The sequence below is a fragment of the Octopus bimaculoides genome, chromosome 5, assembly GCF_046866305.1.
Source record: "Octopus bimaculoides isolate indiv1 chromosome 5, ASM4686630v1, whole genome shotgun sequence".
Lineage (NCBI taxonomy): Eukaryota > Metazoa > Mollusca > Cephalopoda > Octopoda > Octopodidae > Octopus > Octopus bimaculoides.
Window position 1 is genome coordinate 2,887,928 of NC_142932.1, and position 12,822 is coordinate 2,900,749.

At 37.8% G+C, this 12,822-nt stretch overlaps 1 protein-coding gene across 6 annotated transcripts in view; it reads right to left on the reverse strand.

Moving 5' to 3' along the window:
• Positions 1 to 12,822, reverse strand: part of LOC106872983 (uncharacterized) — a 65,602-nt gene that overhangs the window by 23,232 nt on the left and 29,548 nt on the right. For all 6 annotated transcript variants that reach the window (XM_089351926.1, XM_089351922.1, XM_089351923.1 and 3 more), the window contains exons 2-5: positions 11,763 to 11,881; positions 11,142 to 11,362; positions 4,676 to 4,925; positions 2,554 to 2,655 (exon numbers count right to left, since the gene is read on the reverse strand). In XM_089351926.1, the coding sequence (XP_089208052.1) occupies positions 2,554 to 2,655; positions 4,676 to 4,925; positions 11,142 to 11,362; positions 11,763 to 11,838 (649 nt within the window). In that variant the 5' untranslated portion in view covers positions 11,839 to 11,881. The remainder of the gene's footprint in view (positions 1 to 2,553; positions 2,656 to 4,675; positions 4,926 to 11,141; positions 11,363 to 11,762; positions 11,882 to 12,822) is intronic.

Consider the following 12,822-nt stretch of genomic DNA (forward strand, 5'->3'; position numbering starts at 1 on the left):
ATATATATATATATATATATATATATATATATATATATATATATATATATATATATGTGTGTGTGTGTGTGTGTGTGTGTGCATGCATGTATGTCCATGTGAGTGTGTGCATATGTTTGTATGAATTTGTGCACATATATATATATTCATATATAAGTATGTATGTATGTGTGTGTGTGTGTGCGTTTGAATGTATGTATATATACGTATATATGTTTGTATGTATATGTGTGTGTGTGTATATACATAGGCGTGTATATGTTAGTGTCTTCATGTTAGTAACAAGAAAGGCATCTAGCCAGAAAGAAATTCTGTTTCAAAAAAGCCTATCTGTCTGTCAGATTATAAAGAAGAAAGAATTGGACAGACTAGAAAATAAGGTGAAGAAAGAAATGAAAAAAAAAAAATCTTTAAAGATAATCAAGTGATTTGGCCATTTCAACACAACCTGGTCACCTTTATGGACCCAAATACCCATTCTTCTACCCACCAACCCAACAAACTGGCTGCTCCACCTTCAGACAAGGAGGAGTCTTTATTTAGAGTTAATTTATTACTGTCTGGTTTGAATATATTTCATGGAAACAATAAATTAATATATGCTAACCCACCCCACTTTTGTATTAATTCTTTCTTCTGACTTATGTAGAACAGAAGGCAGAATTCTGGTTTAACCCTTTTGTTACTATATTTCTGTCAACTGCCTTTGTTTCAATTAATTCTCAAAATAATAAGGAATTTAGTAAAATAACTTTCTCATTATTAAATTGGGGGCCTGATTCATATTAGCATAAAATTTTGATGGAAGATTATGATTTACACCACTTTAAAACAGTAAGTCTATGTCACAGAACCTAGAGCAGTCTCAGGTGGGTTGGTATCAAAAAGATTAAGCACTCCATATAATTCCTCATAATTTTCTTCATTTTTTGGAATTTCCAGAAAATTTTTGCAAATTTGTCTTCTACACACAGGAATTCATATGATCATAAAAAAAAGTTTTTTTTTTTTTAATTTTCTTGAATAAAAATTTTTTTTTTAAATCTTACAAATATTTTTTTAAAATCAAAGTTTAAAATACAGACATTCTAAAATTTGGGCTTAAATCCCAGCAATGAACCATTAAATGTGTTTGTGAGGAGAAAAATATTGGAAAACATCAATACATGTCACAGTGACAAAGCAACGAGGAAGGTAGGTGGTTGAGAGATGTGCTAAAAATAACAGCTAAATAGCCCATAAATCACATAAATTTTTTTGGTTTCTTCGTAATCATATGAATTCTCATTTGTAGAACACAAATTTGCAAATATTTTCTGAAAATGCAAAAAAATAAAAAGTTATGAGGGGTTATAGGGAGTGCTTAAACCAGACTTCCACTGGTTAGAAGTTTATAGCCAAACAAGCCCTTTTAGTATTTTTTTTTTTTTGTATTGTCATTTATATCTTTATGTTAATTTCATTTGTCTATTTTTCATCTATGTATTCTTTATCTGTGTATTTATTCTAACAGAAAAGGAATCGCTTTATTTACAAATAAACACTTTAAAAAAATGAAAAACAGTGAAAGGAGGAAAAAATTTGGAAGAAAAGCAGTGGAAGACAGAGGGGGAGGAGTGAGGGGTCACATATCCCAAAACAAGTGCTCTATGGTAATGACTGCGACGGTGTTGCCACAGAGAATGGTCAACAACACTTGCTGCAGTAACCACTCCATCTCACGGGCCTCATTTCTCTGACAAGCCACCACTGTCCCTATTTTGCAGAGGAAATCAGTAGTATAGGGCCCTAGAACACCTGACATCTTGACAGCGACTGGCGCAAACTGATAGCAGTCAGCCAGGCTCCAGTGTATCTTGTCTCTCACTGAATCTATGCTTTTGGTTCTGTCTGTGAACAGCTGGAATGACACACCAATATAGGTATACATTATTAAACTGAGTGAAATGGCAAAACCATATAGCAAAGAATTTGTTTAAACAGTCAACTGAAGAGGTGCATTCTACACTTGGGATGTAGGATAATCACTGTACAACATCTCACCTATGAACAACAGGTGCGATAATTCATCAAAACAATTGTTAGGATTTGGAACAAAGAAGTTTGTTAATCCCATTTTCAGTCATTTATCTGTCGATATAAACTCTACAAATACTATAGAATTCCTGAAGTATATATATATATCCAGTCATATGTGCATTTCTACAGTATGATGACATCGAGTAGCCAATAACTGTGAACACAGCCTGCTACAAGTTTTTTACCCAAATCTCACTTAACTGATACACACACACACATTTATCTATTTATTTTTTATGTATGTATATATATATATATCTATATATATACACAAGAACCAAAACATGTTAAAAATATCTGACAAAATTTTAAATTAAAATTCATTTTTTATATATTGGCGTTTTCAAACTTCTTTTTTATAAATATATATATATATATATATATATATATATATATATATATATATATATATATATGAGAGAGAGAGAGGTACAAAAATATGTATATATATTAAGGAAATAAATGCTTCATTACCTAAGTTTTTATAAATCTGTCCTTTGATCTGCACACAGACTGCATAAACATTTATATACTGAAACTCAGTTCTGTAGTGCCACTGGCCATCTTCATTGGCAGCTGAGTTGGAAGAGAAATACTTGTTTTTATATATACATCATACATACACACAATTCATAAAAAATTATATACATATACACATGTGTATATATACTTACATTTATAAATACACACTGTGGTGTGATGGAGGAAAAAGACAACAAGAAGCAAAAGGACAGAATGAAACGTTGGACCTTACCTTGTCGACCGCAGTGGAGTACACGATCACTCCTGATCAGAACACGTCTTTCTCGTAACCTCTCTGTTTTCTGACTGGCCCCACGTGCTAGCCTTCGACCGCGTGTCACCGACTTCCGATCTGACCCTTCCGATCTGGCCCTTCCGGTCTGGCTTCACCTCTGTTTGCCTCACCCCTCTCCACCACAACACACAGCTCATCACAGCCCATAACACCACACACACATATACTCACACAGATTAATAGATGAGCATAGTACCAGGTGAATCCAGGTGAATCTTGGGTGCATAACTGTATTGTTAAGAGGTGATTAAAAAGGCTGACAACAGAATGGAAACCCATCCACAAAACTCTGCCTCAGAAAACCTGTCCAACTCTTAGCAACATGAAACATTGATGAATGCTGATGACATACACATATATTGAGAGAGAAAACACACACACAGATACACAGACAAATACACTTCACATACTCATACAGGCATGTATAGAAATAGAAAAATATATAATAGATCAAAAATACACAAGTAAAACAAAGATTATAATGTAAGGAGGAGATAAATATACAAGTAAAACAGTTGAAAAAGTGAAAAAAGTATTGAAAATTAAATGAAACAATAGCTATCAAAAATGTTTGATTGGAAATATATATAGCAAATGAAAAGAAACAGAAGAGAATCTGACATTTCAGGTCATATCCTTTGTCAAACATAAGTAAAATAACTAAGAGGAGGAAGAAGAAAAAAAGGAATGAGAACAATATCAAATTTGTGATGTGTTTACATTATGGGCTTGGTGTAAAAATGCAAGTTGGGTAGTGAGACAGTAGAGCCAGAAATGGAGATACAACCATGGAAGTTTCCAGCTAATGATGGAGAAGGAAATAAAGATGAAAGTGAAGGTGATGTGTGGATACAGAAGATAGGGCAACAGAAAACCATCAAAGGACCAGCAAGGTTAACTTTTGCTTTAGAAGGGGAAATGGCCTTAAAGTACTAGTTATAGCTACTGTCTGGACATACTATAATAGGATTCAGGTTTTCATTACATCAATTCCAGTTTTAAAGAGAGCTATGTTGAGTAGGGTAGGAAGGTTCTGGTTGCTGCATAGTATTGATGAGTATATAACAGCAAGTGTCCTTGTGAAGAACACAGTTCATTGCAAGGGATGACAGTTCATGACTGTTGTCTAACTTTCACAAACTCTACAAAGCAACTCCATATCCAAACATGGATTAAACTCAGTAACATACTGGTACAACATCCATAGATAATAAAAAAAATATCACCTATCAACAACTTCAACAACAATTTTAATGAGTCAGTGCGGTGTGGAGGAGGCTCTATGTGGTCATTCAACATGTTAAAAATAGCAGCCAAATATTGCTCAAATATCACATTACTGTGTTAATAAAAAAAATTAAAAAAAGACATGACTGTGTGATTGTATGGTTAGAAACTTGCTTCCCAACCACATGGTTCTGGATTCAGTCCCACTGTGTGGCACCTTGGGCAAGTGTTTTCTACTATAGCTTTGGGCTAACCAAAGACTTGTGAGCAGACTTGGTAGACAGAAACTGAAAGAAGCCTGTCATTCGTGTGTGTGTGTATTTGTTTCCCCACCACCACTTGACAACTGGTATTGGTGTGTTTACATCCCTGTAACTTAGCAATTTAGCAAAAGAAACCAATATAATAAGTACCAGGCTTTAAAAAAAAAAAACAGAAGTGCTGGAATTAATTAATTCAACTAAAATTCTTCAAAGTGGTTCCCCAGCATGGCCACAATCTAATCACTGAAACAAGTTAAATAATAAAAGAACAACAGAGCTTACACCTTACCTTTCGAATCAATAAGGCCATCAAGGACTTCTATGGCACCATGGAGATTACCATTATCCTTCATGATACGGGCACGCCGGATGGTTAACTGTGGAGCAATGACTGTTGAGGGACTCAGTACCAATATGTGATCAATAATCTTCAACAACACCTCAGAACCACCGTACCAGTACATGAATCGATCAACCACGAATGCAAGGGCAGAAGCATAGCGAAACTCACTGCATTCGATGGCATAATTCAAAGCAGTCTGGTTAAGTTGATTGAATGAAAAAAAAACAAAAAACAAAAAAAAATAGGAAAATGACATTTAATTGTAGACAAAACAAAAAGGCCCACTTCTTGTCCCCCAATACTACACAATCCATCATCATCATCATCGTTTAACGTCCGCTTTCCATGCTAGCATGGGTTGGACGATTTGACTGAGGACTGGTGAAACCAGATGGCTACACCAGGCTCCAGTCTGATTTGGCAGAGTTTCTACAGCTGGATGCCCTTCCTAACGCCAACCACTCAGAGAGTGTAGTGGGTGCTTTTACGTGTCACCCGCACGAAAACGGCCACGCTCGAAATGGTGTCTTTTATGTGCCACCCGCACAAGCCAGTCCAGGGGCACTGGCAACGATCTCGCTCGAAAATCCTACGGGAGCCAGTCAGGCGGTACTGGCAACGGCCACTCTCAAAATGGTGCATCTCATGTGCCACCGGCACAAGAACCAGTCCAGGGGCACTGGCAACGATCTTACTTGGCTTGCCGGGTCTTCTCACGCACAGCACATTTCCAAAGGTCTCGGTCAGTAGTCATCGCCTCGGTGAGGCCCAATGTACGAAGGTCTTGCCTCACCACCTCAGCCCAGGTCTTCCTGGGCCTACCTCTTCCACGGGTTCCCTCAACTGTTAGGGTGTGGCACTTTTTCACGCAGCTATCCTCCTCCATTCTCACCACATGTCCATACCAGCGCAACCGTCTCTCTTGCACGCCACAACTGATTTTTCTAATGTTCAGCTTTTCTCTCAAGATACTTACACTCTGACGGGTATTCACATTGACATTACACATCCAACGGAGCATACTGGCTTCATTCCTTGCGAGCTTACGTATGTCCTCAGCAGTTACAGGCCATGTTTCACTGCCATGTAGCATGGTTGTTCGTACGCATGCGTCATACAGTCTGCCTTTTACTCTGAGTGAGAGTCCCTTTGTCGCCAGCAGGGGTAAGAGCTCTCTAAACTTTGCCCAGGCTATTCTTATTCTAGCAGCTACACTTTCAGCGCACCCACCCCCACTACTAACTTGGTCGCCCAGATAGCGGAAGCTATCGACTACCTCTAGTTTTTCACCCTGGAATGAGATAGAAGTTGTTTCCTGTTTGTTTACAGTCTTTATTGCACCTGAACATCTGCCACAAACAAAAACTAACTTGCTAGTTAACCTGCCTTTGATGTTGCTGCACCTCTTATGTGCCCATAGCTTGCACCGGGTACATCTTATAGAGTTACTACCTACTCCTTTTCTACATACTGAGCAGGGCCATCTATCTGAAGGGGTTTGTGTTTTATCTACCTTCCTACTTATTAGGATTTTGGTTTTAGCTAGGTTGACTCTAAGGCCGTTCAATTCTAGACCTTGCTTCCACACCTGAAACTTCTCCTCTAGTTCTGATAGTGACTCCGCAATTAGGGCAAGGTCATCAGCATAGAGGAGCTCCCAGGGGCAACCTGTCTTGAACTCCTCTGTGATTGCCTGGTGGACTATGATAAATAAAAGGGGGCTGAGGACGGAACCTTGGTGGACCCCTACCTCTACCCGGAATTCATTGCTGTACTCATTTCCAACCTTCACCTTACTGGCAGCATCTCTGTACATGGCTCGCACAGCTCTCACTAACCATTCTTCTATCCCAAGTTTCCTCATTGACCACCAGATAAGGGATCGGGGGACCCTGTCAAAGGCTTTCTCCATGTCAACGAAAGCCAGGTACAGAGGTTTATCCTTAGCTAGGTATTTCTCCTGCAACTGTCTCACTAGAAATAAGGCATCAGTAGTGCTTTTACCTGGCACGAACCCAAACTGCATCTCATCTAAATTGATTCGCTCCCTAATTAGTTGGGCTATGACCCTCTCTGTAACTTTCATAACCTGATCTAACAGCTTGATGCCTCTGTAATTATTTGTATCTAAAGCGTCACCTTTACCTTTGTAGCAGTTGACTATGATGCTGCTACACCAGTCATTGGGTATGACTCCTTCGTGTATCACCTGGTTCGTAATACGGGTGACTAGGCTATAGCCAACACTGCCAGATATTTTGAGCATCTCTGCAGTGATTCCTGATGGGCCGGGGGCTTTCCCGGTCTTCCTACTCTTAATTGCTTTATCTACCCTGGTACTATCAACTCGGATAGCTGGTCCCTCTATTGGGTCGACATACGGCAGGCTCTCTTTCTCCCATTCATTCTCTTTATTAAGCAATCTATCGTAGTGGCATCTCCAGACCTCTTTCTTTGCATCCTCATTTAATGCAAGCGTACCATCATCCATGCGAACACATTTCTCTCCTACAACATCACTATTCTCTCTCCTACACTGTCTTGCAACACGAAATACCTCGAGTCTTTGGTCCTCACGGCGCAGAACATTGGCAAATCTTTCCTTATCTGCTTCCCCTCTGGCTAAATAAACCTGTCGCCTAGCCTCCCTTCTGGCACATTGGTACAATTCCCTGCTACCACCGTTCTTCCAGTCCTTCCAAGCCTGTTTCTTTTGTCTAATAGCCCTGTCTACCTCCTTGTTCCACCACCACGTTACTCTGGGTCGGGAGGGGACCTTACACCACCCACAAATCTGGTCGGTGGCTTTCAACAGGTTGTCCCGCAGAAATCTCCAATTGTCTTCCACGTTGTATGATGCTATATCCCCTTCTATTTCGTTAAATGCTTCAAGTAACTTGTCTCTAAGTCTCTGTCCGTTTGCAGGGTCTTGGGGACAAAATCCAAAATTACAGGTAAAAACTCAATTAAAATCAATTTATAAAAAATTAAAATTAAATTGAGCTTTATAGATAAACTATATATAAAATATATAGTTTTAGGGAAAATAACCAAGTTTCAAGAACTCATCGATGAAAATCCACTATCACATATAGAAAAATTAATAATTAAAAGCACAATAAATGAGTATAATATAAAGTAAAGTAAATATCATAAGATAAATATAATAAATTTATTGTGCTTTTAATTATTAATTTTTCTATATGTGATAGTGGATTTTCATCGATGAGTTCTTGAAACTTGGTTATTTTCCCTATTGTAGATAATACACATATTATATTATGTTATATTATATTATATTATATTATACACATGTAGAGCTTGAAACACGTGTACCGCGGAATCCTTTGTAGTTTTGTTGTTATTTTTTTCTTTTGGATTTACAATTTATATATATATATATATATATATATATATATATACACATATATACGACGGGCTTTTTTTAGTTTTCGTCTGCCAAATCCACTCACAAGGCTTTGGTCAGCCCGAGGCTATAGTAGAAGACACTTGCCCAAGGTGCCACGTAGTGGGACTGAACCTGGAACCGTGTGGTTGGCAAGCAAGCTACTTACCACACAGCCACTCCTGCGCCTATATTTTGTTTATAATTTTATAATTTTTATTTATCTTTTTTATAATTTTATTTTCATTCTTGTTGGATCCTGTTTATCAATCCAGGACAGCTTTTTTTTCAATTTGGCTGCAATTATTTTCTCTACTTCCATCCCAGGATGGAGTTATTGTTTAGCTGAACTTGAAGAACGCATTCAGTTAGCAGTGGAGGAGAGAACTCCTGAAATGCTTCAAAATGTGTTTCACAACACTAAGGATAGATTTGAAATTCACAGGGATACAGATGGAGAACATGCTGAAAATTTTCAATAAAGTTTTGACTTAAGATTTATCAATCTATTTGTTTTGGTATCATAATTAAGTAATAAATGTAAAATTCTGCCAGTATTTTTTAAACTTTGCCTGATTTCATGGAAATAGATAGCTAATTCTGGGACTTCTTGTATATATACTAAAGCTAACTAACTTTGAAACTGAATATTCTTAACAGCAAGGGTGAATTAAAGCAATATAAAATAAAGTGTTCTGCTCAGAAACAATATAAAGAATCCACCAGCTAATTCACAGTCATTATCCTAAAGTTAATACTCCAATACCTTAACTGAAAACTATTGATTTTTAAAAAGCTAATTTATGGCTTTAGAAAATCCTTACTAATGCTCAGTTGTCTTGAAAATTACACTGACACCCCACACCCCCACCTCACCTCCACCCCGTACCCAACTGGTACTTATTTTATCGATCCCAACAGGATGAAAGGCAAAGTTGACCTAGGCAAAATTTGAACTCAGAATGTAAGGATGAATGAAATGCCACTGAGTATTTAGCCTAGTGTGCTAACAATTCTGCCAGCTCACTACCTTAATAATAACAATAATAATAATAATTATTGGCACTCCGTTGCTTACGACGTCGAGGGTTCCAGTTGATCCGATCAACGGAACAGCCTGCTCGTGAAATTAACGTGCAAGTGGCTGAGCACTCCACAGACACGTGTACCCTTAACGTAGTTCTCGGGGATATTCAGCGTGACACAGTGTGACAAGGCTGACCCTTTGAATTACAGGCACAACAGAAACAGGAAGTAAGAGTGAGAGAAAGTTGTGGTGAAAGAATACAGCAGGGTTCACCACCATCCCTAACCGGAGCCTCGTGGAGCTTTAGGTGTTTTCGCTCAATAAACATTCACAACACCTGGTCTAGGAATCGAAACCGCGATCCTATGACTGCGAGTCTGCTGCCCTAACCACTGGGCCATTGCACCTCCACAACAATAATAATAATAATAATAATAATAATAATAATAATAATAATAATCCTTTCTACTGGAAGCACAAGGCTTGAAATTTAGGGGAAGGGATTAAGTTGATTACATCAACCCTAGTGCGTAACTGGTACTAATTTTATTAACCCCGAAAGGATGAACTGCAAAGTCAACCTCAGCAGAACTTGAACTCAGAACGTAACAGCAGACAAAATATTGCTAAGCATTCCACCTGGTGTACTAACGATTCTGCCAGATCGCTGCCTTGATAATAATAATAATAATAACAATAATAATAATGGTTTCAAATTTTGGCACAAGGCCAGCAAGTTAGGGAGAGGGGGACACGTCAATTACATGAACCCCAGTGCCTCACTGGTACTCATTCTATCGATCTCAAAAGGATGAAGAGCAAAGTCAACTTATGCAGAATTTGAACTCAGAACATAAGGATGAATGAAATGCTGCTAAGCATTTAACCCAGTGTGCTAACAATTCTGCCAGCTCACAGCCTTAATAATAATAATAATAATAATGATAATAATGATAATAATAATAATGATAATCATCACCATCATCGTTTAACGTCCGTTTTCCATGCTGGCATGGGTTGGACTGTTCGACTGGGGTCTGGGAAGCCAGGAGGCTGCACCAGGCCCCAATCTGATCTGGCAGTGTTTCTACAGCTGGATACCCTTCCTAATGCCAACCACTCCGAGAATGTAGTGGGTGCTTTTTACATGCCACCAGCACAGGGGCCAGAGGAGCTGGCATCGACCACGATCGGATGGTGCTTTTCACGTGCCACCAGCACAATAATAATAATGGCTTCAAATTTTGGCACAAGGCCAGCAAATTAGGGGGAGGGGGATAAATTAATTACATCGACCCTAGTGCTTGACTGGTACTCATTTTATCGACTCCAAAAGAACAAAAGGCAAAGTCGACTTCAGTGGAATTTGAACTCTGAATGTAGCAATGGGCAAAATACCTCTAAGCATTTCATCCAGTGTACTAACGATTCTGCTAGCTCGCCGCCTTATTAATAATAAAACTAATAATCCTTTCTACTATAGGCACAAGGCCTGAAATTCTGGGGGAGGGGACTAGTCGATTACATCAACATCAGCGTTTCACTGGTACTTAATTTATCGGCCCTGAAAGAATGAACGGCAAAGAACGACCTCTGCAGAATTTGAACTCAAAACGTACAGACAGATAAAATGCTGCTAAGCATTTTGCTCAGTGCAGTAATGAATTTGCCAGCTCACTGCCTTAATAATGATGGTGATGATGATGATGGTTTCAAATTTTGGTACAAGGCCAGCAAGTTCAGGACGGGGGATAAATCATTTACACTGACCCCAGTGTGCCACTGGTACTTATTTTATCAACCCCAAAAATTGGTCAAAGGCAAAAATCAACCTCAGCAAAATTTGAACTCAGAACATGAAGTTGGACAAAATGCTGCCAAGCATTTTACCAGGTGTTGCTAATGATTCTGCTACTTTATTGTCTTTAATAAATGGTAAATAATGAAGAATAACTCATAGAAACCACTGACAGACTCACCAACAAAAGGTCTGCTTGGCACAATTTGGGGATGAAGGGGTTCTTTTCAAACATCATGTCTGGTACAATGATTGGTGGCATAAAGGGCCAAAGTTGTTGTAAGGCATTATCAAAATATTTTTTGATATTCTCTGAGAGAAGATCTAATGACACCTGCATTATCTTCAGATCACGGTTTCCGTCATCAGTGACAGCAGATTTCAGCTTGTCAGGTAGATCATCTGAAAAAGAAATGAGGTGATAAGGGTAAGAAAGAATAAGGGTGGCTGTGATAAAGTGGTGTTGGGGATGGTAAGGAAGATATTCGTAGTAGTAGTAGTAGTAGTAGTAGTAGTAGTAGTAGTAGTAGTAGGCGCAAGCTTGTTGTTGTTGTTGTGGTGGTGGTGGTGGTGGTGGTGTTCATGGATGGTTGAGGTGTTGGTGGTAATGATGACTGCATGTGATACTTGTAATGAAGGAAAGGATGATGATAAATTTGGTCGTTGTAATAGTGATTATGAGCAAATATGACAATGATGATGTTGGAGGTGGTAGTGATAAAGATGATGAGGATGAAACACACATATATGCACTCATGTACACACACACACACACACAATAAATTTTCCATTTTAGTTTTACCTGGTTGTAGAGAGTTCACTTTTGTAGCAATTTGAGGGAACTGCTCCGTCATCACTTTGTTTAGCCGTAGAATCATGGTGCCAAACTTATTTCCCACAAACTCATCCACAGATTCAAAACTAGAGTAATTCATAAAAGAACAAAAATTATTATGGAATCAAAATGTATTGACAATATGGGTGCATACTTTGGTGAATAAAACTATTCTTTGTATTTACAAAACATTAGCAAACTTTTTTTTCTTTTCTACAAATTTCATACTTGACAACCTAATACGTCATGTGAATACATTGATTAAACCTCTGCTGCGTAATTTATCTATACCAACCTGTAGCAGGATATAAAAGTTTTGACACAATTTCACATCAAGAGTCTTGCAAAAACAAATACATGAATACAAATATATATTTTTTATTTTTGTTATTATGATATTTAATTACAATTTGGTGTAATCATTTAAGTTATGACATAACTGATAATTTCTGGTACTTTGGTTAATATCCAATTAAATGACTACAGGAAATTATTGGTAGTTTGTGTCAACAAGAAATAATTAAAAAGTCCTACTAGATAGTTTTGTTGGCAATAGATTAACATTGGGAAAATCCTAAATGTTATACCAGTTTCCACATCAGAAAAATCTGAGATCTTATGACCCAATAATTTGTGAAACTTGATCAGTGCTAGACAGCAGCAACTTCAATTGTTAGGGATTAGTTGTTCTTTCATGTTTCATTTTTCAATGGAAGGTGGGTGTAAAGAAGAGCCTTCCCTGAACTGACACAACTCAACTCTTTTTATAGTGGCATGAAACACAAATTCTATGAACTGTTGTGGTTTAGCTCTATGTCTAACCATGAGGATTCTGCCTTGTTTATCCATTCCAAAATGTTAAGATGCAAATTTGAAAGAGATTTAGTTAATAAATGAAGTAACAAAAGAGAATAGAGCCTTACATGGAAGTTCAACCTACTAGAAATAGCAGCTAAATCTCTCTCCAATCACAACCTAATATTTTGAAAAAGACTTAAAGCCAGAATAGTAACATCTTTTGTCAAAC